This window comes from Sminthopsis crassicaudata, chromosome 2, assembly GCF_048593235.1.
Source record: "Sminthopsis crassicaudata isolate SCR6 chromosome 2, ASM4859323v1, whole genome shotgun sequence".
In the NCBI taxonomy this organism is placed as follows: Eukaryota; Metazoa; Chordata; class Mammalia; order Dasyuromorphia; family Dasyuridae; genus Sminthopsis; species Sminthopsis crassicaudata.
Genome location: NC_133618.1, coordinates 19,225,086 through 19,252,120, shown reverse-complemented (window position 1 = coordinate 19,252,120; position 27,035 = coordinate 19,225,086). Strand labels below are relative to the sequence as shown.

At 41.6% G+C, this 27,035-nt stretch overlaps 1 protein-coding gene across 1 annotated transcript; it reads right to left on the bottom strand.

Moving 5' to 3' along the window:
- Nucleotides 1-717: 717 nt before the first annotated feature.
- ACTG2 (actin gamma 2, smooth muscle) lies at nt 718-26,959 on the bottom strand. The gene is given in 10 exon segments (XM_074285469.1): nt 718-954; nt 2,381-2,562; nt 4,932-5,123; nt 8,006-8,167; nt 10,241-10,326; nt 12,434-12,494; nt 12,497-12,545; nt 14,245-14,373; nt 16,699-16,860; nt 26,932-26,959. Coding segments are annotated over 9 exon segments (1,131 nt in total). The 5' UTR covers nt 16,825-16,860; nt 26,932-26,959; the 3' UTR covers nt 718-810.
- Between the last annotated feature and the right edge of the window lie 76 nt (nt 26,960-27,035).

Here is a 27,035-nt window from a genome sequence, read left to right as displayed (position 1 = left end):
CTTTTAGCACATTATGACTAATGTAGAAATATATTTTGTAGAGCTTCACATATATGTGTATATATGTATGAGTATATATGGATATATGGATGTTTGTAATATATATGTATATAAATGCATGTATATATATCTGTATTATAATTCTTGCCTTCTCAATGGCAAAATGGCAAAATGGTAGGGGGAAGTAGTGAAGGAGCAGAGAATTTGGAACTGAAAATAAAAACAAAACTGAATTAAAAAAAAATAAACTGATGCTGATTAGATGGAATTTGGCTAACAAACTCCATCTAATCAAAGCAAAGTAGGGAGCTATTTTTGCCCTAAGTCAGAGTGAGGTTCCAGAGAATTAAATGATCCATGTATTATTCTCCATTTGTACATCATTCTCCATGGTTACTCCCGGAGGGTCAGGGCAAAGGGTGCCACCAAGAACTACATTGAATTGAAATGAATGAATATTTATTGAGTTAATATATTAGGTTCAGCTGGGATGAAGGAGACCTGCTTTCTACTCTTGCCTCTGTGTGTTCTCAGGCACTTCTCTTCTTTCTGGGATTCAGTAAAATGAAATGACCATTTTGAGTTGGATCAGATTTCTCTGAGATCCTTTCAAGCTCTAAGTTCAATAATTTTATGTCCCGCAAAGCTGGTCTCCATTCCCACCAACATTCAAACTAAAGGCATTATACGGGGAAAGAAGAGGCCCATACGGAGAGATAAGGCTTGCGAACTTTAATGCATTGGGATCAGCAACAGAGCAGAGGGTGCAGGAGGAAGAGCAGCGCCAAGGAGGCCCAATGGACCCACTCCTTAGAAACACTTCCTGTGGACAATGGAAGGCCCAGCCTCATCGTACTCTGGTTTGCTGATCCACATCTGCTGGAAGGTGGAGAGAGAGGCCAGGATGGAGCCCCCAATCCAAACCGAATACTTGCGCTCAGGAGGAGCAATGATCTGTGAAGAACAAGAGGGAAATATGATGGTCAGGGTTCAAGGCAGTGGGAAAGGATATGCTGAAATCTCCTTAGCCCTTCCCAGGACCCTTCCTAAGGTGATATTCCACTCTAAGACAATCAAGACTGCACCTTAGAGATACCATAAAATTCTTTCACCTGAAAGTTGGAAGATGTCTTAGAGGCCATTGAATGAAACATTTTACATAGGAGGGAACTGGCATACAGGGAGTAAAGTCACTTGCCTACTCACATAAAAGTGAATATCAGAATCAAATTTTCTTTCTTTCTTCCTTCCTTCCTTCCTTCCTTCCTTCCTTCCTTCCTTCCTTCCTTCCTTCCTTCCTTCCTTCCTTCCTTCCTTCCTTCCTTCCTTCCTTCCTTCCTTCCTTCCTTCCTTCCTTCCTTCCTTCCTTTCTTCCTTCCTTCCTTTTTTCCTTTCTTTTTTTGCTGAGGCAATTGAAGATAAGTGACTTGCCCAGGGTCATACAGCTGAGACTTGTTAAATGTCCAAGGTCACATTTGAACTCAGGTCCTCCTGACTTCGTTGCTGGTGCATTCTTCACTGCACCACCTAGCTGCCCCTCAAATCAGATTTTCTATGCTGGTTCTCTGGCTCCAAATACAATGTTTTTTCCAGAACAGCTCATTTCCCTTAGAAATGAGTTTGGGAGAAAATTCCTTCTGACATTTGAAGATACCTGCCAGCTTATCCAAAGTCCAGCTTCTTTACTTTCTGAGCTTAGATTACACCAAGCTGACCCTCTGAGCAACTCCCTTATGGTTCCATCTACACCTTCGTGATTCCAAACCTAGTACACTACCCATGATCCCTTTTTCTCTCTGTCTCTCTCTCTCTCTTCATAGTTTGATAGATGTATATGTGTGTATATATATATTTTCACATTTTTATTTGAAGATAATTCATGTCTATTACCAAAAACCAAATCAAAACAAACAAAACTAAAAACCCAAACCCAAACCCAAAACATAAAACCCCTGGCACCTCACAGTGGCTTTTAGAGAGGTTAATAAATGTTACTCAATAGCCATGCTTATAACAGAGCCCACCCAACTGTTTTAATCAGTCACCAATTTATTCAGTTCCTTAGTATATACAAGGAACTGTGTTTGGTGCTGGGGATACAAATATGAAAGTCTTTTCCATCATGAGGTAGAATTTCTACTACTTGTACTAAGCAATCCCCTAAACTATCCTGGCCTAGATCTGAACTCTCACTTCCACACTCTCGTAAGGCACTGACAAAATATTGAATTGAGTAGGAATAGAAACTGGGCAGATCCTTCCCTCTTTCAAGAGCATTGATTTGAATCAAATCTGTGCAGTGAGAGGAGGACAGAGGAAGGATCGTCCAGTGACCAAAACAGAGCGAGTCCTTGTGTGCAGGGCTGGGAAAATGACCCACCTTAATCTTCATGGTGCTGGGGGCCAGGGCCGTGATCTCCTTCTGCATTCTGTCTGCAATGCCAGGATACATGGTGGTCCCCCCAGAGAGGACATTGTTGGCGTATAAGTCCTTCCGGATGTCAATGTCACATTTCATGATGGAATTGTAAGTTGTTTCATGAATGCCTGCAGACTCCATACCTGTGGCACATGATAGCCTTTAGTTAGCATCTTGGATGGTGACATTCATCAGGACTTTCCTATTACTACCAAGGATAGCACCATCCTTTCAGTCACCTAGTTTTTTTTTTTTTTTTCTGAGGCTGGGGTTAAGTGACTTGCCCAGGGTCACACAGCTAGAAAGTGTTAAGTGTCTCAGACTAGATTTGAACTCGGGTCTTCCTGAATTCAAGGCTGGTGCTCTATCCACTGCGCCGCCTAGCTGCCCCAGTCACATAGTTTTGAAACCTCAGATTCATCCTTGACTTTTTACTCTCCCTTACCACAATTCCCATATGCATTCAATTACAAAGTCTTGTCACTTCTGCCTGTCACATTTCTCCTCTTCTCTCTGCTCATATGGTTACCTTCCTCATTCAGTTCATTTCTCCTTTTGATAACATAACAGCTAGTTAGTCTCCCTGTCTCATCTTTCCTCTTCTCCAAAACAGCCTCCATAAAGCTAACAATATTATCTTAATGTTCAGGTCTACCTAAGGCACTTCCAGCTCAAGAATATTCAGTGGTTCCCCATTGCTTCTCAGATAAAATACAATCTCCTTTGTTTCACATTCAAGGCCCTTCCGATCTCATGCCGGCCTATTTTTCCATGTTTATATATTTATTCCAGGTTTATAATTTCTCATTATTTATTATTAGGCTATCTTTTTCTTTGCTTTGCTTCCCCAACACATGTACCTGGCACATGTAGACACCTCATAAATGTGTAGAGGCCTGGAACAATGGGGAGCCAAACCAGATATTAGCAGGTTTCCTCTGGGCTGAAGGGTCTTATATCTACCCCAGAATTCCCCCACTATCTGTGGCCCTCTACAAAATATACACTGATTGATCAATTGATGTCATGTATTCTGTATTTTAGGCAAATTGGCCTGCTTGCTGTTCTATAGATTCCACACTCTCTCTTCCATTTCTGTGGCTTTGCACATTCTATAGTCCTGCATTCTGCTCCCAAACCCCACGCCCGGAATTATCTCTCCAGCTTAGAATCTGGAGTTACCTTCCAGGCTGATCCCAGATTCCATAGCCTTTAGGAAGCCTTTCCTGATATTTTTAATCATTAGTGTTCCCTCCATCCTAAAATTATTATTTTTTCTGTTTAGATATTGAATGTGTTCCCTCCTTCTCCACCCCACACAGGGATTTTAAGTTCTCAGAAGGCAGGGATGTTCCCTCCATCCTAAAACTATTATTTTTTCTGTTTAGATATTAAATGTGTTCCCTCCTTCTCTACCCCACACAGGGATTTTAAGTTCTCGGAAGGCAGGGACCCCCTTCTCCATTTGTCTCTATATCTCCAGGCCTATCAGAGAGCAGTTACTTAATCAATTCCTGTTGAATTAAAGCAAATACTATTAGTTAATTCTTTTTTTTTTTTTTTTCCCTGAGGCTGGGGTTAAGTGACTTGCCCAGGGTCATACAGCTAGGAAGTGTTAATTTGACTGAGACCAGATTTGAACTCTGGTCCTCCTGAATTCAAAGCTGGTGCTCTATCCACTGCGCCACCTAGCTGCCCCTGTTAATTAATTCTTAATGAAGTTATATCTTATCTCCCTATCTAGAATGGTATGCTTTAAGAGAGAAGATACTTTATCTTATGTTTTTATGTGTTCACCATTTTACTGTGCTCCTGGTAGATGTTCAATTAAAGTCTGTTGACTGATTAGTTTGATCAGCCCAGAGGAGGCAATAGTCCCAGAAATGGATTTTTTTTTTTTTTTAGTACTTTCTGGATTGTACAACTGATTTAACTCATGGGGATTCAATTCCTACTCATGGAACTATTCCCATACTCCTTTGGGAAATAGTTTCAGTATTTTAAGCTGATTAGGGCTCCGTCACAAGGTTTACTCCAAAGTCTCCCCAAAGGAAAATATCCTTCCAAGTTCTTCCTCTCTGGTTTGCTATCTGCTTTTCTACATAGCATAGTATGATATAGTTGAAGGAGCATTGGACAAAGAAATTCAGGTCTACAACTGCCTTTTTCTATTACTAAACTGTGTGATGTCTAAACGGTGTGACTAAACTGTGTGACTTCTATGAACAAAGTCACTCCCCCTCTCTGGGGGAGGCTGTTATAGTTACCAAAAAGAGAAATGACAACTCACTGAACTAAAATAGGGAGGTAACTAATTTCATCATGAGTAAAATTAGAGTTCTGAATGAGAGAAACTATTTCTGGTTCTAAATCCTATAATTAAAAATTAAAAGAAGTTGTCTAGGCTGTAGGATTGGTTTCTCCTTTTCCTACGTGAAGAACTCAGTCTTCCTCTCTGCAACCCACTCTCTATAAGCTTCCTTCAACACTTCTCCATCTTGCAGGATCTCACCAATGAAGGAGGGCTGGAAGAGGGTTTCTGGGCAGCGGAAGCGCTCATTGCCGATGGTGATGACCTGACCATCAGGTAGCTCATAGCTCTTCTCCAGGGAAGAAGAAGTGGCAGCTGTGGCCATCTCATTCTCAAAGTCCAGGGCCACATAGCAGAGCTTCTCCTTGATGTCCCTTACAATTTCACGTTCAGCTGGTGGGAGAATCAAAATGAGAGAGAGAGAGAGCAGAGGTGTCACATTTCCAGTCTTCAAGTTCATTCTGGGAACTGTGGGACATTTATTCTATTCCCATCAACTACTCAATATCAGAGTCTTACTAAGCTTCTATAAATCAGTGGTCCTCAAACTTTTAAAATAGGGGGCTAATTCACTGTTGCTCAGACTATTGGAGGGCCCAATTATAGTAAAAACAAAAACTCACACTGTGTCTTCGCCCCTCAGCCCATTTGCCATAACCTGGCAGTCCCCATAAATGTCCTCAGCAGGCCGCAAATGACCCCCAGGCCATAATTTGAGAACCCCTGGTATAAATCCTTTGAGAGGGGGGCAGCTAGGTGGTGCAGTGGACAGAGGATTGAATTCAGGAGGACTGGAGTTCAAATCTGATCTCAGACACTTAACACTTTCTAGCTGTGTGACCCTGGGCAAGTCACTTAACCTCAGCCTCAGGGGGGAAAAAAAATCCTTTGAGATATTGACACTGAAATTTCAGTGTCAGTGTCATTTCATGATGAACAAAATGACTTCTCTCATTTATCTTTGCCCTCTTAAATCATTAAAGTTGAGATCTCCAAGAAAAACAATTTCCAAATGTTTTCTCACTCACAAATAGAGCTTAGTTGGCCCCAGAAAATCCTGGGGGATGGACTTCTTTCACTAGTGAATATCTACAGGAGCTGTTTGAGTGCTAATTATTGTCAACTCTGCATTTATGCAGAATAGCCAACTGCCTCTATAGTGTTATTTGAAAGAGGCCAAGAAAGGCCTTCTTATAACTCTCTGCTGCCTAATAATGAGGCTATATTTTAGCTGTGGCCAATGTGCTGAATTGCTTTTGTTCTTCTCTACTGATCTCTTTCAAGGGAGAGCTTTTATTTGGGGGAGTGATGATGATAGTGATAAAAACGAGGAGAGAAAAAATAGCCCCAATGAAACATTAAAAAATTACAGAAGAGCAGAAGGAAGCTCCTAAGGGAACACACAAAACTAGGGCATTACTGGAATTGCCATGGGAAATTTCACATAAAGTTAAAAAAAAAAGTGAATTTGGACATGATCTTCATCATAAATAACTCACTTTTCCTGTTTTTTTTTTTTTTTTTTGTATTAGGATAAATTCATCTTTGTTGATATTTGTGAAGTTTATAATAATGAAAAGAAAACAATTTTTGAAGGTAGGAAAAAGCCTCTGTTTTGATGTCTGAAACAGCATCTTTAAGGTTTCTGTCTTGTAATTTATGGCTTCCTGCCTTCTCCAGAGACTCTTCAAGTCTTTATCTGGCATTAATATCTTGGTGTGAGTTGGTTTATCTGTTTTTCCCAATGGACAGCTAACACGGGAACAAGCTTGGATGGGGGGACAGGGAAGGGAGGTGACCCAGAGCATGAATCGTTGTCCATGGAGGGCAGATAGAAAGGCCAAATAAGATCATAAGGTAACCGGAGAAAAAGAGAAGCAGGGGTGCTGATCATGAACTTGACCCACTTCAGTCTGATTTTATAAGAGTTAAATGTTTCCTTGCTTCTCCTTAACCTCCTCCCTGTTCCCGTTCTGTGCACCCTCAGAGACTGAAAGACTCAGATTGCCAGATATATATCCCTCAGGCTTAATGTATCCCATCTGTAACTCTTAAAATTCTTCTCTTCATTGGAAACAAAGGGAATGTCCATCACGTAGGGAATGGGCAAGAGATTAATGTTATTTTTCAGAAAAAAAAGATGAAAAAGATTTTTGAGAATGTAATTAGACAGTAGAGAATTTTAGAATTTGACAGGTGGAAAGAGCTTTAGTGGGCACTGATCTAGTTGATCCAGGAAAGAATCCCCACTGGGACACAGCCAAGAAGTGGGTGATCAGCCTGTACTTAAAAGGTTTTGGGCAACCTGTTCTGCCTCATTATAAGGAACCTTCCCTGACATCAAACCGAAATCTGTACCTTCAGAAGGTTCCTACATTTATTCTTGGTTCTTGTTTTCTTGATGTGGCTGATTCCCAACCTTCCTACTTCCTCCAGTCATTTCTTATATGGCATGGATTCAAGACTTTTCTGCAGTCTGGTTGCCCTCCTGTGGATGATTTGTAGCTTACCAATGCCTTTCTAAAATCCTGATGCTCTGATTCATTTACAGGAATATGATATTTCAGAGGAGATCTGTTCTCGTCAGAGCAGAGAACACTGGGATGATCATCTCCCTATTTCTGAAAGCTCAGCCTCTTCTAGGGATGTCTAAGATTGGATTAGCTTTAGTAATGGCCACAAATCATTATTGCCTCTCATTGAGCTTGTACAAGGTCCCCTAAGATCCCTAGTTCCTTTTCAGAACAACTGCTGTCTCTCTATGCTTCCTCCAGCTCACATGTGTTAATTTGTTTTTTATATCTAAGTGAAAGACTTGATGTTTATTCCTTGTAGAAACTTGTATAAAACAATACGGAAAGAAGGAAGCAGAGTCAGGAGAAAAATATGCAAAATGACTTCAAGAACATGAGTAAAAATAGCATTAAAAGAATCCAGACCCCGAGTAATTCTAATGGACAATTTTAGTTCAGGAGATTACCTAATGAGACACATATCTCTCTTCTCAACCAAGAGATGGGTGACTGGAGCAAGAATGTTGCATACATTGTCATATAATAACATTTAACAGGTATTATCTTATTTTTCTTATTTATTTTCTTTTCTTATTTCTTATTTGTTCTTTTTTTATTACAATGGAGAGGTCAAATTATGGTTGGAAAAGAGAAAATGAGAGTAATATAAAAATAAACTTTAAAATAAAAGCAGTCCTGCTTATTTCGCATCTCTCTAAAGCCTTCCCCGAATCCCTCTCTTCTTCTCCCTGTCCCCCATACCTGTGGTCACAAAGGAGTAGCCTCTTTCTGTGAGGATCTTCATGAGGTAGTCGGTGAGATCCCTGCCAGCCAGATCCAGACGCATGATGGCATGAGGCAGGGCATAGCCTTCGTAGATGGGCACGTTGTGGGTGACCCCATCTCCTGAGTCCAGGACGATGCCTATGAACAAGGGAAGCAGGATCCATGAAACTCTCTTTCCTGCTTTCCCCCAATCATCTCCCTGATTACTGAATGACTCCCAGATTCCTAGCTTTCATCCTTTCATCTTCCAGGTCCCTCAAACTGTAAAATGAAGTGATTTCCAGTTGATCCCACCCAGCTTAAAAGCTCTGACCTGTGGTCCACATGAATACTTTTGATTCAATTGCAATTCACTTGATATGGTTCTCCAATCAACCCTACTGCCTCAGCCTCAGGGTCAGTATCCTGATCTTCATGACCAGGGTTTACATGAGCATATGTACGCAAGCATACGTGTGCATACAAACACTCAACCACAACTTTGATTACAGCTACAACTATTGCTTGTCTTGCATCTGTTGTAGTGTAAAGGACAAGAGATCAGAACCCACTTCAGAAAGGGAGGTGGGTCATGTGTTAAGAATAAGGTGTAAAAAAAAAATAAATAACAGTCCACATATGATACATTGGAGTTTACAGAGAGCTTTTCAGATATCAACTCACTTGATCGCTACAACAACCTTGTGAATTAGGTGATGTTATTAGACCCATTTTACAGAAGAAAAAATTCAGAGAAATGCAATGATTGATAATAGTCTGAGGCAGGATTTGAACTTGGAATTTTAGATACCAAGCCCAGAACTCTGTCCATTGTTCCACTTAGTAACAGAAGGATAACTCTTGTGTTCCATGTTGACTCCCAGAATGTAAAAAAGATGGGAAAGGGCCTTGAATGTATCAGTTTGATAAGATGGGAAAATTTTTTAAAGTAATTTTTTAATTATAATTTTTTTTGACAGTACATATGCATGGGTAATTTTTTTTTAGCATTATCTCTTGTACTCACTTCTTTTCCAAATTTTCCCCTCCCTCCCTCTACCCCCTCCCATAAATGACAGACAATCCAAGATGGGAAAATTTTTAGGAAGAACCTAGAGGAGATTTGGGGGAGACATGTACCTACTCACCCAGGCTGAGAAGCCTGGCTCACTATCTGCAATGATGCAGCAAATGGCCCTGAAGCCCAACTAATTGACATATTGTCATGTTCTTATCACTTTATATTAAGAATAGTGGTAGGGGGCAGCTAGGTGGCACAGTGGATAGAGCACCAGCCCTGAATTTAGGAGGACCCAAGTTCAAATCTGGTCTCAGACACTTAACACTTCCTAGCTGTGTGACCTTGGGCAAGTCACTTAATCCCAGCCTCAGGGAAAAAAAAAAAAAAAAAAAGAATAGTGGTAGGGGGGCACAGAGGATAGAGCACCAGCCCTGAAATCAGGAGGACCAGAGTTCATTTAACACTTCCTAGTTGTGTGACCTTGGGCAAGTCACTTAACCCCAGCCTCAGGGGGGAAAAAAAAAAAGAATAGTGGTAGAAATCTAGTTGCTCCAATGATATAGCAACTCCTCAGCATAACCTTGAGAAGCAAGGGGGACAAAGATAAATTTTCCTATTTGACTGGTTGGTCAGCTCATTCTCTTGTGTAAACCACATAATAAGTACCCTGTCTCCCCCATATTTCCTCTCCTGTCTCTACTTTCTTGCTTGTTAGGATGTCCACCAGAGGGTGAGCTGGGTTAAGGGGAGGCGTTGAGACCAGAGTAAATGCATTACTTAGAATTCAGAGGATGAGGATCTCAAAGCATATATCAGAAGAGAAAAGAGATCCAGGAAGGGACTTTCATCAACTATTTGTTGAACGGTAGGAATGGGGAAGAGCTAAAAGCATCGGTCAAATTTGAAGGGTTGGTATTCTCATGGATCACACGTCTAACACTTATTATTGCAGAGTTGACTGAAATACCACCAGGGAAACCTGGCTCTCCTACTAGAATGTCAACCAGTTCCATAATCCATAGATTAGGAGGAAAAAGGGACCTCTGAGGTTATTGAGTCCAGTATGAGTTTTGTTAGCAAGTCTAGTCTTCTGGGCTAAGTAAACTCTTGAGAAGCTGAGATTCACCTCTCCTGCCCCATCTACTGTTTTTTCTTCCACCTTCCCCCCAACTTCATCATTTCACAAGGGCAGGGAAGTCAATGAAGCTCACCAGTGGTACGGCCCAGAGGCATAAAGAGGAACAGAACAGCTTGGATAGCGACATACATGGCAGGGACATTGAAGGTTTCAAAACATGATCTGAAAATGTGGACAGGAGACAGAGAAAGTTAATTTAATTCAACAGATATTTCTTATGTTACTGTGTATCTGATGCTCTCCTTGGAATAGAAAAACCCCAAGTTTTCCCCTGATCTCTAGGTGCTTAAAATTATCCTGAGGAGATATAAAATGGAAATAGACTACAAGGATGATGGAGAAATGGAGAAAAGAAAAGGAAAGAGGAAGAAGGAAAGGAAGAGAAGGAAAGGAGAAGGGAGGAAAAAAGCAAGAGAAGGGGGCAGAAGAGGAAGAAAAGGAGACAGAAAAGACCAAGGGAGGTCTTATTTATTATGTGACCTGAATTAAGACTTGAAGGAAGGAAAGATCTTTGAGGAGAAAGATCTTCCAGGTATGGGGAAAAAGCTTGAATAAATGTATAGAGATTAGAGGTAGAACAGTGTTTGTGAAGAATAGCCTAGAAACCAGTTTCACTAAAGTGGAGAGTTAGTGAAGGTGCTATCAAAACAGGCAAATGGAAGCCAGAGAGTGGAGAGCCTTAAGTGACTACTCAGGAGTTATCTTTTGCCCAAGTTATCATTAAATGTTTTTGAAAATGGCAGGGATATGGTCAGATTGATGTCACAGAAAGCTTATTCTGGCAGTTGTGTAGAAGACTGAGTGGGATTGGAGAGTAGAATGGGAGCAGCCAAATCAATTAGGAGTCTATTGCCATCACCTGGGTAAGAGTTGATGAAAACCTTACCTAGGATGATGATTATAGGAGTGCAGAGAAGGGGGCAGATGCAAGAGGTCTAGGAGTTAGAACTGACAAGACCTAACTGATTGGCTATGGGGATTGAGGGAGAGAGAGAAGATGGAGGATGATTCTAAAGCTGAGAATCTGGGTGACAGGGAGGATGGGGATGCCCATAAAAGAAGTAGAGGAGGTTAGAGGAGGGGCAGGTTTAAGGAAGAAGAAAGTGAGTTCTGTTTGGATTCTATTGAGTTTGAGATGTTTAATGGGACATCCAGGAGCAGATGTTGATGAATGTTGGCAGCTAGGAAGAGACATTAGAAATGGGTGTATAAATCTCAATGGTGTCTGCTTAGAGATGAAGGATTCCTTCAAAACTTTAAGCCCATGTGATTGCATCCACATGGATGGTTCATCAGTTACCACTGAAGATCAAAGTCCCTTCACATCTTAGCAGATGATTTCATGAATTGCTTTCCCCATCACTTGGTGGCCAATTTTCTGGGATTGAGCTTTCCCAAATTTAGCAGGCTGAGCTTCTAATATGGATATTTAGTATCACCAAGGTCAGCCTGAGCCATTTCTATCTTACTAAGACCTGCTACAACTTTGGGAAAATTCCAAAACAAAAACAATAAATGTGTGTGTGTGCGTGTGTGTATGTGAAGAGAGAGAGCAAAGAGAGAGAGAAAGAGACAGAGAAGAGAGAAACAGAGGAGAGAGAGAGAAGAGATAGAGACAAAGAAGAGAGAGAAGAGAGAGAAACAGAGAAGAGAGAGAAAGAGAGAAACAGAGAAGAGAGAGAGAAAGAGAGAGAGAGAGAGAGAGAGAGAGAGAGAGAGAGAGAGAGAGAGAGAGAGAGAGAGAGAGAGAGAGAGAGAGAGAGAAGAGAGAGAAACAGAGGAGAGAGAGAGAGAGAGAGAGAGAGAGAGAGAGAGAAGAGAGAGAGAGAAGAGAGAGAAACAGAGGAGAGAGAGAGAGAGAGAGAGAGAGAGAGAGAGAGAGAGAGAGAGAGAGAGAGAGAGAGAGAAGAGAGAGAAACAGAGGAGAGAGAGAGAGAGAGAGAGAGAGAGAGAGAGAGAGAGAGAGAGAGAGAGAGAGAGAGAAGAGAGAGAAACAGAGGAGAGAGAGAGAGAGAGAGAGAGAGAGAGAGAGAGAGAGAGAGAGAGAGAGAAGAGAGAGAAACAGAGGAGAGAGAGAGAGAGAGAGAGAGAGAGAGAGAGAGAGAGAGAGAGAGAGAGAGAGAACAGAGGAGAGAGAGAGAGAGAGAGAGATGAGAGAGAGAGAGAGAGAGAGAGAGAGAGAGAAGGAAGGAAAAAAGGGAGAGAAAGATGACCTAGATGAGATGGCACCTAAGCATTCCCCCGTTATCGCCCTCCTGCATCTCTTACTTGGGTCATCTTCTCCCGGTTTGCCTTAGGGTTTAGAGGAGCTTCTGTCAGCAGGGTAGGTGTTCCTCTGGTGCTACCCGCAGCTCATTGTAGAAAGAGTGGTGCCAGATCTAAGGGAGACAGAAATCACTTTTCATAAGCAAGCTCCAGCTAAGCCAGAGGATCCAGGGCATAAGTGCAATGACTATGCTATGTTCCATCCAAAGAAGAACTCTAGAATAGAGCTGAGACTTGAAGACCTGTTTCCCTCTATGTAAAGCAAAGGGATTAGTCACTTTGTCTTATTTGCCTCAGCTTTCTCATCTGTAAAATGGGAATAATCATAGCATCTCTTTCTAATAGGGATGAGAATCAAATGAGATAAGATTTATGAAGCTCTTAGCATAGTGTCTAGCATATAAATGTTAAACATTATTGCTGTTCTATTTTGAATCCTGTTTCCTCCTAACTCTTGTTCTTTGTTCCAAGATCCCATTCAGCTCTTATGTTTTTTCTTTGTTTTTTTTTCTTTATTAATTTTATAATTATACATTTTTGACAGTATATATGCATGAGTATTTTTTAAATAACATTATCCCTTGTATTCATTTTTCCAGATTTTCCCCTCCCTCCCCTTACTCCCTCCCCTAGATGACAGGCAATCCCATAATTTTACATGTGTTACAGTATAACCTAGATACAATATATGTGTGTAAATCCAATTTTCTTGTTGCACATTAAGAATTGGATTCCAAAGGTATAAGTAACCTGGGTAGATAGACAGTAGTGCTAATATTTTACATTCAATTCCCAGTGTTCCTTCTCTGGGTGTAGTTGTTTCTGTCCATCATTGATCCAGCTCTTATGTTTTATGCTCTATGTTCCAAAGTGCTTGATGTTCTATATTCTAAGATTCTTTCCAGCTTTGACATTATATGTTCTCTAAGGTTCTCTCAGCTCTGATATTCTAGGATCCCTAATGCCTTTCAATTTTGCCATTTTAAAAGTTCATGGTTTTGTGACAAGGAACCAAGATTCCTGGGGTCTATTCTTGCAATTCAATAGGTTCTTGGCTTGAATAAATCCTTTCTTTCTTGTCACAAAATGGAGAAGAATGGAGTTTGATGCAGAGATCTGGGGCCGGAGAGTTCTGAGCTCCTCAGAAGCAGGTACAGGGTCAGGACCACCTGTCCTCATTAAAAACTGCATTCAGTAAGTTATGGCATATGAGTGTAATGGAATATTATTGTTTTATAAGACATGACAAGCAGGCTGATTTCAGAGAAGTCTGAAAAGACTTGCATGAACTGATACTAAATGGAGTCGAGCTGAACCCAGAAAACATTGTACATAGCAACAAGAAAATTATGTGGTAATCAACTGTGATAGACTTGGATCCTTTTCAACAATGAAGTGATTCAAGGCAATTCCAAAAGACTAAGGATGGAAAGAGCCATCCACATCCAGAGAGAGAATTAGAGACTGAATTTGGATTAAAGCCAGTGTTTTCATCTTTTTTTTTTTTTTTTTTCTTTTTTGATTGTGTTGTTTGCTTATTTTTTTTTCCTTTCTCATTTTTTTTCCTTTTTGACCTGATTTTTTTCTCACACAGCATGATGACTATGGAAATATGTTTAGAAGAATTGCATGTTTAACCTATATTGGATTACTTGCTGTCTAGGGGAAGGGGAAGGAAAATCTTGGAACATAAGATTTTGCAAAGGTGAATATTGAAAACTGTCTTGGCATGTATTTGGAAAAATTAAAAAGTATTTAAACAAAAAAAGAAAAAGAAAAAACTGTATTCAGGTGTGGGGGGGAATTCAATACCTTCTCCATGTCATCCCAGTTGGTGATAATGCCGTGCTCAATGGGGTACTTCAGAGTCAGGATACCCCTCTTGCTTTGGGCCTCATCCCCCACGTAGCTGTCTTTTTGGCCCATTCCTACCATCACACCCTGTAAACCAAAGCAAAAAAGGAGTTTAGGCAAAGCTCGAAAAATGCAGTCTTCCTCAAAGACAATGGGTTTTCTGCCATATTGAATCTGTAGCACTCAATCTAGAAGTTAAGATTAAACCCTTTAATGCAGTGGTTCTCAAACTTTTAAAATAGGGGGCCAGTTCACTGTTCCTCAGACTGTTAGAGGGCTGGACTATGGTAAAAACAAAAACTCACACTCTGTTTCTGCCTCTCAGACCATATTTTATAACCCAGTGGGCCACATGAGTGTCCTCAGTGGGCCGCATCTGGCCCATGGACCATAGTTTAAGAACCTCTGTTCTAAGTTCTAGGTTCTCTTCCATTTCCATTACTATCATCATCATCATTGGTCACAGTCATCATCTGCTAAAAAATAAAAAACAAAAAACCTTCAATAGTAAAACCAAACTCTAATCTTTGCAATGACTCTCTTAGTCAGGGAGAAGAGATTGGGAAACACTCTTTTACTTTTTCATTGAAGATGTGGGGAGTTGGAAGTGAAATGTGGCAAACACCTTGGATGAAGTCATTGTGTAGACTGACTATTTAACTGCTTTTTTTATTGTTGTTGTCAAATTGGAAGACAGAAGGAGTGGAAGGAAGAGTTAGCACCAGCAATGAGTATGATAGAAGAATAAATGGCACCAATTCAACTTAAAAAAGAAGCATTAGCTATTTTTCATAAGAATATTCATATTCTTGCCTTGGACATATTGACTATCTGACCATAACCAAATTGCTTAGTTTCTAAGTACAGCCCAGAAAACTTTACAAAAACCACAACTTGTAAAGGAGTTGTCTGTGTGTATCACTAAAGGAAGTTTTCAAAAGAATATTTTATCTACACTGATAAAAAGAGAAAATTCAAAGAGTCAATTTAAAATCCAAAATTTTACTAACAACATATTTTTGAAATTGCTGTTTGCTTGTCATTTTTGTCCAAAAAAGCACAAATCAGTACAAGATTTAGAATTTTTACCAGAAGCCCATTAAAAAAAAAAAAAAAACATTGTTTGCTTTACTTTTTGTATATATTAGAAATAAAGTACCCAAATGCAAAAAGAAAAAAAAAAGAATATTCATATACTTCAAACCCTATAATCCTAGGTAAATCCCTTACCATGCTTTGCTCATTTTGAGTGAACTCTTCTATGCCCCAGGTATCATAATGAAATACCAGAGAAACTGAGGCAAGATAGAGATTGGTTTTTAATTTTTTAATGTGGAGAGTTCCAGACTGGCCGGCTGGATGGAATTCTGGTCCAAAACACTCCGCACCAGAGGAACTGAGGCAGGGAATTTATATAGGGCTTTTTAGCTAATTAGGGTTTGCAAGCAGGCCACAGAAACTGAGAATGCAATTAGTCTAACATTTTGCAGTTGTTATCTTTTCTTCAGAGAGAGAGAGCAGGGAGAAAGCAGTTAACTTGATATTTACAACTTGGAGATTGGCTCTGGCCCTGTCAGACACAGGAGGATGACCATTCTTGGTTAAGAGGATTATAACGAGGGCGCAATTTAGGGCGAGATGACATAATTCTATTTCCAGGGTAGTTTTGGACAAGGATGGAGTCAGAGTGGCGGGCACCTTGATATTGTTTTTCTTTTCTATTCTTCATTGGGTCACAATGGTATATGAAGATGGTAGGAGTTTCAAGGTTTTTCCTGAGCTCTTTTTCCTAATGGCAAGGATGAGGGGGTGGGGGTGGCTCTACAATCATCTTAGTAATAGAACCAGAATTTCTGCAGCACTTTATGCTATCTAGCTCATGTCTTCTCAAACTTGATGATGTTAGACATTAGGGATTTTCTCCAATACCATTAACCAAGAATTAGAAGCAAAGCCTCCAGTCCCAGCTCTGGCATAGACATTGCTGTGACTTTGGGCCTTATCTCTGAGCCTCAGTAAAATGAAACAGTTGGATCACATAGCCCTGCAGAGGGAAGTGATTTCCTTGGGGTCATACAGCCAGCAAGTGCCTGAGACCACACAGAAACTCAGGAAGCACACTATGGTGCTACCTAGCTGCTTGTAGCACAGGGAATTTCCTCTATCAATGCAGAAATAGTCATCCAGTTGCCCAGGTAACAGAGAGAGTAAATGAATTGCCAAGAGTCCCCTAGCCTGGAAAGATCAGGATTTGAACTCAGGTTTTCCTGACTATAAGGCTGGTTCTCTCCCCACCACTCTAAGCCAAGAATTAGTTAATGGGAAGAGGGAGTAATATGATCTCCTTTCATCCCTCCACCATTCACTATGCAGCCCTCCCAAAGCAGTGACACATAACGTTTGGACACTGACCTGATGTCTCGGGCGCCCCACGATAGAAGGGAAAACTGCCCGGGGTGCATCGTCCCCAGCAAAGCCAGCCTTGCAGAGGCCAGAGCCGTTGTCGCACACGAGGGCGGTGGTCTCCTCTTCACACATGATGGGCTGAGTGAATAGATTAAAGGACACGAACACCTAGGAGAGTGCCAGAGAGGTCTATGGTTAGAAAGCGCTCTAATGCAAACCTGAGCATCTCAGTGCGGGAAGTCTTGACCTACTGTTCTCACCTCCCCTTAGATCCGATTCCCCGAGGTCAGGGAAAGCTGTCCAGTGTTTTGAAGAAGAGCGCCATGGAGTCAGGCCCCTGAGACCTCAGGGGAGCCAATATTTCGATTCCACAAAAGCTTAGTGAGATACAAAAGTTGCACCTCTTCCATTTTACCTCCCAGAGCATGTAAGCTCTTTGAGGGTGGGGATAGTTTGTAGTTTATTTATTTATTTATTTATTTTCCTCTGAGGGGATAAATGACTTGCCCAGGGTCACACAGCCAGAAAGTGTTAAGTATCTGCGACCAGATTTGAACTCGGGTCCTCCTGAATTCAAGATTGGTGCTCTATCCACTATGCCAGGGGATACTGTCAGACAGATGGCTAATTGTCAGAAAGCTGGACTTGGATTCAGGAATATCAGAATTCAAAAGCTGCCACTCTGGGCAAATAATTTAACTTTTCTCAGCCTCAGTTTCCTTGTCTAGAAAATGGGGGTTATAATAGCACTTCTTCAGAAGCATTTAGAGCATCAACTAAGTTAGCACAAGTCCAGTGCTTTGCAGACCTTAACATGCTTTATAAATGGTAGCCACTGCACTATTGTTTGGATCCCCAGTCTCCAGCATAGTACCTGGATGACCCACGATGCCCGGGGTGCATCATACCTGGTAGATAGAAGAAGCTTAACAAATACCTATTGAAGGCAGGATCCTGGCTCTAAATGATTTGATGCTCTAAATGCTCCTAGAGAAGAAACTAAGGAACAAAGAAAGCTAGGCAGTAGGGATACCAATACAAAAGGGAGACATTTCTTGCCCTCGAAAAGCTTACATTCTCCTAGGGAGCTACAATATTATCACAGGTAAATATACACACAAAGTGAATACACAGTGATTGAGACTGGAGTTGGGGCTGGGATTAACATGAACAAACAGCAGATAAGGAAGAAGTATCTCGAGTTGAGCCTTGAAGGTAGCTTGGGGTTCCAAGAGGCAGAAGTAAAAAACAGACATGGTGACTGCTCGTGCAAAAGCACGGCAATAAGAGATGGACTGTCATTGAAGGGTCTTTATCTGTGACAAGGTTGGATGAGATCATAACATCGTGAGTCTTGAGCTGAAATGGACCTTAGAGATCATGTGAGAGGCAAGAGATTCGTTTCTGAGTACCTTCTATTAATACTTTTAGAAACATGTGGTGGACAGTACACTGGATTAGAGTCTGGAAGATCTATAAAAACTGCCTTTAGATATTGACTAGCTCTCAGAGCAAACCTAGTCATCCCTCTGGACCTCAGTTTCCTCATCTGTAAAATGGATATATTAATACTTGCTGCTGGGGCAGCTAGATGGCTCAGTGGATAGAGCACCAGCCTTGAATTCAGGAGGATCTGAGTTCAAATCAGGTTTCAGAGACTTAACACTGCCTAGCTGTGTGACCCTGGGCAAGTCACTTAACCTCAGCCTCGGGGGGGGGGGGGGAATACTTGCTGCTACATGAGGTGGTTTTGTCCAGGTTGAAGAGCTAAGATTAATGATATTGTTTTCTCTTGTCTTGGTTGCAAGTGAATTGGATTGAAGTGAGGCAATACTGTGCAAAATCAGCAGTCTCATACTCTCTTTCAGAGGCCATCTGTGCTGAACAGCAAGACATAAATCAGGATGACTGGAGATAGCCCCAGATGCAATAGGAAACTTTGATCTTTCTAAGGCAAGGTCTTTATGAGGTTTAAGTTGTCTGAGCTAACACCCATTCAATCATCAAGGCTAGGTAAGAAAAGAGGCAAAAGATAACTTTTCTTAAAAAAAAAAAAAAAAAAAAAAGGGAAAAGAAAAAGAAAATGAAATTTTTTTTTTAAATTTGGGGAAGGGAAGATCCCCAGGGTTTTGGATGGTAGTTTCTAAGAAGATGCTTTCTAATTGCTTTTTGAGACTTGGAGAACGAGGGTTTAATTTATTGTTCCACTATTGACTAGCTACATAAATTTGAGTAAAGTATCTCAACTTCTTCAATTTTAAAGGTGATGAATGATGGAGAATCTTCCCAATCTTATCTTTCATTATCAGCTTTCTAAGTTACCTTCCCCCCAAGCACATACAGAGAATGTTCCTCTATATCTCCATCCATTTAAACAAACCCTATCCTACCAGCAACCCATTTCAAATGCAGCTTATACCAGGAAGCTTCCACTCAACCTGAGGTTGGAAGGGAATTCTTCCTCTTTGATACTCTCAGAGAGGTTGGTGCTTCTCCTGCAGCACTCCAACTCTGACATTTGCTAAGCATCTACTTTGTACAAGGTATTCTTTTAGAAGCTGGTGAAAAAGATGAAAAAAAAACAACAAATAAACAAAAACTACTACCCTCAAGAAATTTAGAGACTATTAGGAAGGTAAGGGCAGAGATAAAATGGGCACAGATTGGAGGCAGGATAGTGCAGTGAAAAGGGTTAATTACTTTTCTGTTGTTAATCTTTTCATTTGATTTATCACACTCTGTTAATGAGTTATTGAAATCTCCCAATTTGATTTTTATAATTCTTTTTTTGGGGTGGGTAAATCATCTGATTGTCTTTAGTTCTACATTTATGATTGTTTGAAAGTTCAATATTCATAATTTCTCATTATCAGTGGTAACTTTAAGTATCATATAAGTTCTTTTCTAACCTCTTGGTATTTTTGAGCTTGAATTGAATTTTGTCACATATACCATTAATTCAATTTCACACTTTCTTAAGCTAACTGTAATATGATATCTTTTAACATTAGACATATTTCTGGCATTTTATTGGATTATCTTAATCTCTGGTGCCTCACATATTTGCTTACTACATGTTTGTTGGATTTAATTGAACTGTTTAACCTAAAGTCAGAGGATCTGCATTTGATTGTGATCATTGTGACTATTTAACTACGACTGTGGGCAAATCCCTTAGTTTCTCTAAACCTCAGTTTCCTCCCCTATAAAATGAAGGGCTTAAAGATCCTTTCCATTTCTAATTTCTATGCGCTAATTCCCCCCCCAATGTTGGGGTTAAGTGACTTGCCCAGGGTTACACAGCCAGGAATTGTTAAGTGTCTGAGACCAGATTTGAACTCAGGTCCTCCTGAATTCAGGGCTGATGCTCATGCTCTATCCACTGAGCCACCTAGCTGCCCCCTTCTATGAGCTAAATTTAAATGTAAAGGATAAAAGAAGAAACAAGACCAAATAACTGAGAGCAGGCTAAACATATTTTAGTTAGAGAAATTAATCATAATTCTACTGGTCTTACAATTAATTTCCCTCCTGATTTTTCTTCTTCTTCTTTTTTTTTTCTTTCCTGAGGCTGGGGTTAAGTGACTTGTCCAGGGTCACACAGCTAGGAAGTGTTAAGTGTCTGAGACCAGATTTGAACTCTGGTCCTCCTGAATTCAAGGCTGGTGCTTTATCCACTGCACCACCTAGCTGCCCCACTAATTTTTCTTCTTAACAACAGAGCATTGAATAGTAGAGCTGGAATGGATTTTGGAACAGAGAACATAGAACATCAGAGTAGGAAGGACCTTAGTACATAGAATATCAAATGCCAAAGCTAGAAGAGGCATTAGAGCAATATAGAACACAGATCGTTAGCTGGAAAGGATCTTAGAGGGGAGAAAATATTAGTGTGAAAGGGGCCTGAGACTAGGAAGGTCACTGCTAGAAGGAAGCACAAAGGTCTTTTAGACCCACCTTCTCATTTTATAGATGAAGATATGAGTTTATTGAATTAAGTGGAGATAGCAAAAGGCAGAACCTACACAGAATTAGAAAACATTGCAGCCTGGAGAACATGGTCTAACTCCATTTGCAACTGTCCAAAGGGTCAGGAAATGGGGGCTTAGTGAAATGAATTCTGGGGATTCTTCTTTCTCTTCCTCTCTCCACTAAAAGTCTGTCCCTCAGTTCTTTTGGGGTGCAAATGATCCCTTAGCAACAGAGACTGGCCTCAGTGTTGGGTCCAGGTGAGGGGAGGGAAGAGGTGCCCAGAATTTGTTCCACTAATCCCTTTTCTATAAATCATTTCTTGGGTCTTTCAATGACAGGTAGACAAACAGAGTTAACCAGAGCTACAATAATAACAGCAATAATAATAATGATGATGATGATAGTGATATTTATAAGTACACAGCAGAAAAAGTGATCAGAAAGGGACAAGGAAGAGAAGGGGGTTGCTTTATTTATGTCAAAGATTGAATATTCATTTACAATTGTAAATACTTTAGAATTTATTCCCAACAAGGTAGAACAGCGGATAGCATAGTAAGCATTTTATAAGCAGTTTTAAGGTTTTCAAAGAGCTATAGGTGTTATCTCAGTTGACTTGGCGTAAGCAAATCATGAGTTCAAATCCTGCCACAGATACTCTGTGATTCTGGACAAGTAATAACCTCTTTCAGTCTCATTTTGCTTGTCTGAATAATAGCAGCACCTACCTTACAGGGTTGATATGAAGATCAAATGAAATCATATCTGTAAAGCACTTTGCAAACATTAAAGTATTATATAAATGCTAGCTATATATATACATATATACATACACACACATACATACATACATACATATATATATATATATATATATGTATATATATATATACATATATATATATATATATATGTATATATATATATATATATATATATATATATATATATATATATATATATATATATATATATATATATATATATATATATATATATATATATATATATATATATATATATATTTGCTGAGGCAATTGGAATTAAATGACTTGCCCAGGGTCACACAGACAGGAAAGTGTTAAGTATTTGAGATCAAATTTGAACTCATGTTGTCCTGACTTTAGGGCTAGTGCTCTATCCACTGCACCACCTAGCTGCTCCTATTATTATTACATAAGGCATTTAAGTATGTTCCCTCCCCCCCCCCCCATTGGCAGTAAATCAATTTAGAAGAGTAAAATGATAATAAACCAGCCAATGGAAGAATTTGGGCTAGATGACAATCTGGGATTCCTTCTACCTGAAAAGTTCTGAAATTCTGACCAAAAATGGTGGACCAAGAGGAGGCAGGGCAAGGGAGCCCTGGAAAGAGACCAATCTCCTCAAGAAATCTTTGAGTGAATGAAACCAATGAATCTCACATTCATTGTGCTGAAAAAACACAAAGTTTATTTTGGTTCTCTTTAATGTTCCCAAGAGAGACTCAAGAGCTGCCAACTCATTTGGAAAATGGTACCTGGACTGCTCCTCGTCTGATTTTTAACTCCTTGTTGTTTATCTTCCTCTTAAAGTACATATCCTTGTTACCTTATTGTGATTGTGTCACCTGCTAAATTTTGGCTGGCTGGGAGCAGGGGTGGGGGGAGAAACTCAGAAAGAAATGGGTGCTTATGAGTAATGGTTTTAAGTAGGAGATGGACCAAAATGGATGCTAGAAACCCTCACTTAGCTCCAGGGACTATATTTGTAGTGCTACATTGTTAATTCTCTAGCCTTTTGAAATGTGCTCATTGAGTTCCATCTGGAGACCTTAAAAGACATTCAGTCCCATTTTACAGATGAGAAAATGGAGGCACATGGAGTATTATTTAGGCACAGTCACATGGGTAGCATTTGAGGCAAAAAACCAGGAATTCTGTTTCTAAGCCAGTACTCTTTCCACTGCCTTTTCCTTGTAAGCAGTCCTGGAAGGTAGGAAGTACACATCCCCATTTTACACACGAGGAAACTGAGACAACAGAGATTAAGGAACTTGCCAATGTCACACAGCTAATATGTGTCTGAGGGAGGATTTAAAGTCATTCAGGTTTTCCTGAATCCGAGACTGACTCAGTCTCCACTTCACCTTCCACTTACCATTCTGTAGGGCTACAAGCACTTTCCTCAGAGTATCCCGATATTCTATGCCCCTAAGACTACTTTTCAGGAATACTGACTTTCTTCGACTTCTAGGTTTGTACCTAGAAGGGACCTTTGCCACTCCCTCTTGTCAGAAATTTGAGGGAAATGACTTGCTCAGGCCTTAAATAAAGGGCTGTCCTGAGGAAGATGGAATAGCTTTGCTCTGATTGATCCCAGAGAGCAAAACCAGGACCGAGGGTGGGAAGTTGTGGAGAAACAGATGGAGGATCAGGGTCTGGAAAAATAACACGGAGGAGCTGTCCAAAAAGGGATGAGTAATCTCCGCTTTTAGGAGCTCTTCCTCGTGTGGAAGTCTTCAGGACAAGGCTGAAGAATGATTTGTTGGTTGGTTTTGCCTGAATTCTTTTTTAAAAAGGCATGGATTGCATTAGCTCCTGGCTGTGGAAGTTCCTTCCGTTCTAAGCTTCTGTGATTCAGTGATTGGGAATAAAGCATTCTGGGCTCTCTTCCCATCTGGGTGCACAAAGGACCCAGTAAACCCCTTTCATTGGACCTCGGGCTCTGAAGGAGCCAAATTAAGGGATCTTAGTGGCTCCATTCAGCTCTAGATCTGATGATCCTGGAAGTCTTTTCATGTCTGAACCTTGACTGCCTTGGCTACAAACTAGAAGGTCAAAAGCCTTGCAAGCTTTCCTTTACTGGGAGGGCCCTGATGGTGCGTTAGTGGAAAGAGCCCGAGGCTCAGAGCCAAGGGAGCTCCAGCTTGTATTCTGGACAGTGGCCAGACTGCCACTCTAGAACCAGGGGAGCCTGAGCTTGTATTCTGGGCAGTGGCCAGACTGCCACTCTAGAACCAGGGGAGCCTGGGCTTGTACTCTGGACAGTGGCCAGACTGCCCACTCTAGATCCAGAGGATCCTGAGCTTGTATTCTGGACAGTGGCCAGACTGCCCACTCTAGAACTAGGGGAGGTTCAAATCTAATTGCTGGTGTTTATCAGCTGTGTGAAAACAGGCACATTTCTCAGCCCCCCTGATTCTTAGTTTTCTCTGGTATAAACAGTGGGAGGGACAGTTCTCCTCATAGTCCCTCCCTCCCAGGATAATGGTGAGATAATGAGAGCAAAGGGCTTTCAGGGCTTCATTTCTATCCTAAGCAATGTTGGTTGTTATTATCATTTCAAGCTTCCTTCCAGTCCTAACAACTTGGCAGTTTTGTAAGTCTGAGGGGCACCCTACAAGTGGAGTACAGGATGAGTGGGGAGACTGGATTTTTAATTTCCTTGGCATAAGGAACCTCCTGCCAAATCAGGCTGGCATTTTAGCTACAAAATAGGGTCTTAGAGAGTTGCCTAGATTACTGAGAGGGGAAATAGAGTCACAGAGTTGGTGTTTGCCAGCAGGGGGACTTGAACCCGGTCAGGTTTCCCTAGCTTTAAGGACGATTCTAGCTTTGGTCTGTCCCGTGGGCTACAGTGCCTCTCCTAGTTCTATGCATTTGAAGCAAAGGGTCTGTTTTTTCTCCTCTGGCCTTGTCCCCTTGAGGTCCTCGGCTATATGGCACCGGCTGGATTTATTTATTCACCCTCAGCCAAGAGGAAATTCGAGGGCAGGAGTCTCTTAGTTCATCAGTCAAGCCTGAGGCAAACAGACACCCAGCTTCTCCTCGAGTCCCATTTTCCCCAAACATGGAAATCTTATTCCTACAAGAGATTATCTAGACAGGCCATTTCCTCTGAAGTCCCAGCTAGGAACTCCTTCAGAACAATTTGCATAGCAGACATACGTGGAGATGAATTATGGGATTGATTGGAGCCAATAGTCTGCTGAAACTATGGCCCTCTTCTCAGAAGAATGTTTTCAAATGCATAAGGCAAAATTCCCGTGCTTATAACAGGCAATAAATCACACTGAAATCCATTTGTCAAAACATGTTTTTAAGTTCACAGACCTCAGCTTAAGAACGCCTGATTCTAGTTTGGCCTGTCCATTTTCCAGATGAGAAGATAGATAAGGGAAGTGATTTATTTGCTCAAGGACCCACAGATAATAAATGCAGCAGAATTAGAATCCATGCCTGCTGATTCCAGACAGGATTCTTTCCTCAGTGCTTTATGACCTTGACTTTATTCCCCCTCAGGACCCAAAAAGCCCAGAGGCCCCCTAAGCCATGGATATGAGGAATATAAACATCATCCTGCAGTCTCCCTTGTGGAGGGAGCCTTGAAACAAATAACCGGTGGCTATATGACTCAAAATCTAGCATCCTTTCCCACACTCTCACATCCACTAATGAGTTTTACTCTTGTTGTTTAGTAACTTTCACCCCTTTTGGGATTTCCTTGACAAAAATACTGGAGTGGTTGGCCATTTCCTTTTCCAACTAATTTTACAGATGAGGAAACTGAGGCAAACAAGTGTTAAGTGACTTGTCCAGGATCACACAGCTAGTAAGTGTCTGAGGCCCGATTTGAACTCAGGATTGCAGTCTCTCCAGGGCCCCACACCCTCTCTCCCCAATTGAAAATGGTGGGCTTAAAGCTCGAAAGCCTTCTGCCACCAGACCTGAGTTTGAATCCCGCCTCTGACGCTTGCTAGCCAGCCGACCGTGGACCTTAAGGTCCAAGCCTCGGTTTCCTCATCTCCAAAATGGAGAACAGCTATGTCACCTACCTCTCAGGATCATTGTGAGGTTCAAGGAAGAGCATGTATGCAAATTGCTTTGCCAACCTTTAAATACTCCTTAAATGTCTGGCATTCCTCTTGCCTCTTCATCATCCTCACTATCACAGGCAGAGCGAAGAGAGACTTGGCTCCGAGATCTACTTCCAGGCTCACCTCCGGCCTGAGCGACTTGTCTCTATATTCTGGACAAGTCACTCGACCCCTTTAGGACTCCCCGGGCAACTATCTAAGGCTCTGTGTGGGGTGGGGGAGGGGAGTTTTCTCACTATGAGCTTCCTGCACCCAGTGAAGTCACAGTCCAGCACCAAACAGTGAGCTCATGGGTTCAGGGCTGGAAGGGACTCCCTGACTACAGCCTCCTCTTTTATAGGTGACTGACCCAGGATCACACAGCTACTAAGTATTCGAGGTGGGATTCAAACTCAGAGCTTTTCACTTTACCAATGTGCCTCCACTGGCCCATTGTACAGATGAATAAACTGAGGTACAGAGAGAAGTCAGCTCCCGAGGCAGGATTGGAACCCAAAGTTCCATGACTACATCCAGTATTCTTTCCACAGAAAAAGCCTCTTCTGAACAGACCAACCTTCTACCTAGTCCTAGTCCTAGTCCCTAACATTGTTTTCCTTGAGGATGATGGGAATTAGAGCTAGGCGGGAGTGGACATAGTCTTGGGCTTGGTGGGGAATTGGTGGAGGGTTCCTTGTACCCCACATCCAGCAAGAGACATCCTGTTGCCCAGGGAGGGGAAACGCCCATCTCCCAGAGTGACCTCAGAGCAGCTCAGCCCCTTGTGACATAGACATTGAGAAGTGACCCAGGCAGTCAGCAGCAGAGCCAGGTTGGAACCCCATGCCCTCTGGGATGGCCTGGCTCCCTGTCCCTTATCTGTCCCCAGCAGCCAGGCGAGAGCCCTCAGAGATGTTAGAAAGGTAGCTGTCCACACGGCACTCTTAGCAGTGTTTGCCCCAAGGCAGACACTTAACAAATGATTATTGACTGACTGGTAGATCCCAAGTCTCAAGGAAGGCCTGGGACTGGGTGGGGAAAGGGGGATTTCCAACTTCACTTCACTTCTAGAGACCCACTTTCCTCCTCCATAAAGCCTGGGCTAGACCTCTGAGGTTTCTCTAGCCTTCCCCCACTCTAAATCTATAATGCAGTGAGGAAAAGTGCTGAATTTGAGTCTGAGGACCTGGATTTAAATCTCAGGTTCTAGCTGCAGGACCTTGGACAAGTAACCTCCCCTTGGGACCCCCCAACAAAGAGGTAGGAGTAACTTGGCCACGGAGGGTCCCCGATCCTGTCACCCAAGATCCAGTGTCGCCAACTCAAAAACAGCCCAATCAAATCCCATGCCCTCCTCCTCCCTCTTTCTCTCCCTCCCTCCCTCCGTCCCAGAGGCCTCAGCATGGGCTGCAGCTGAGAGGGCTACTCACCGAGGTCGCAGGATTTCCTGGTTTCAGGGCCCTGGATCTGCTGTGGCTTTGGTATAAATACCAGAGGAATCGAAAACTTGGGAGGCGGACCTTCTCCAAGCAGA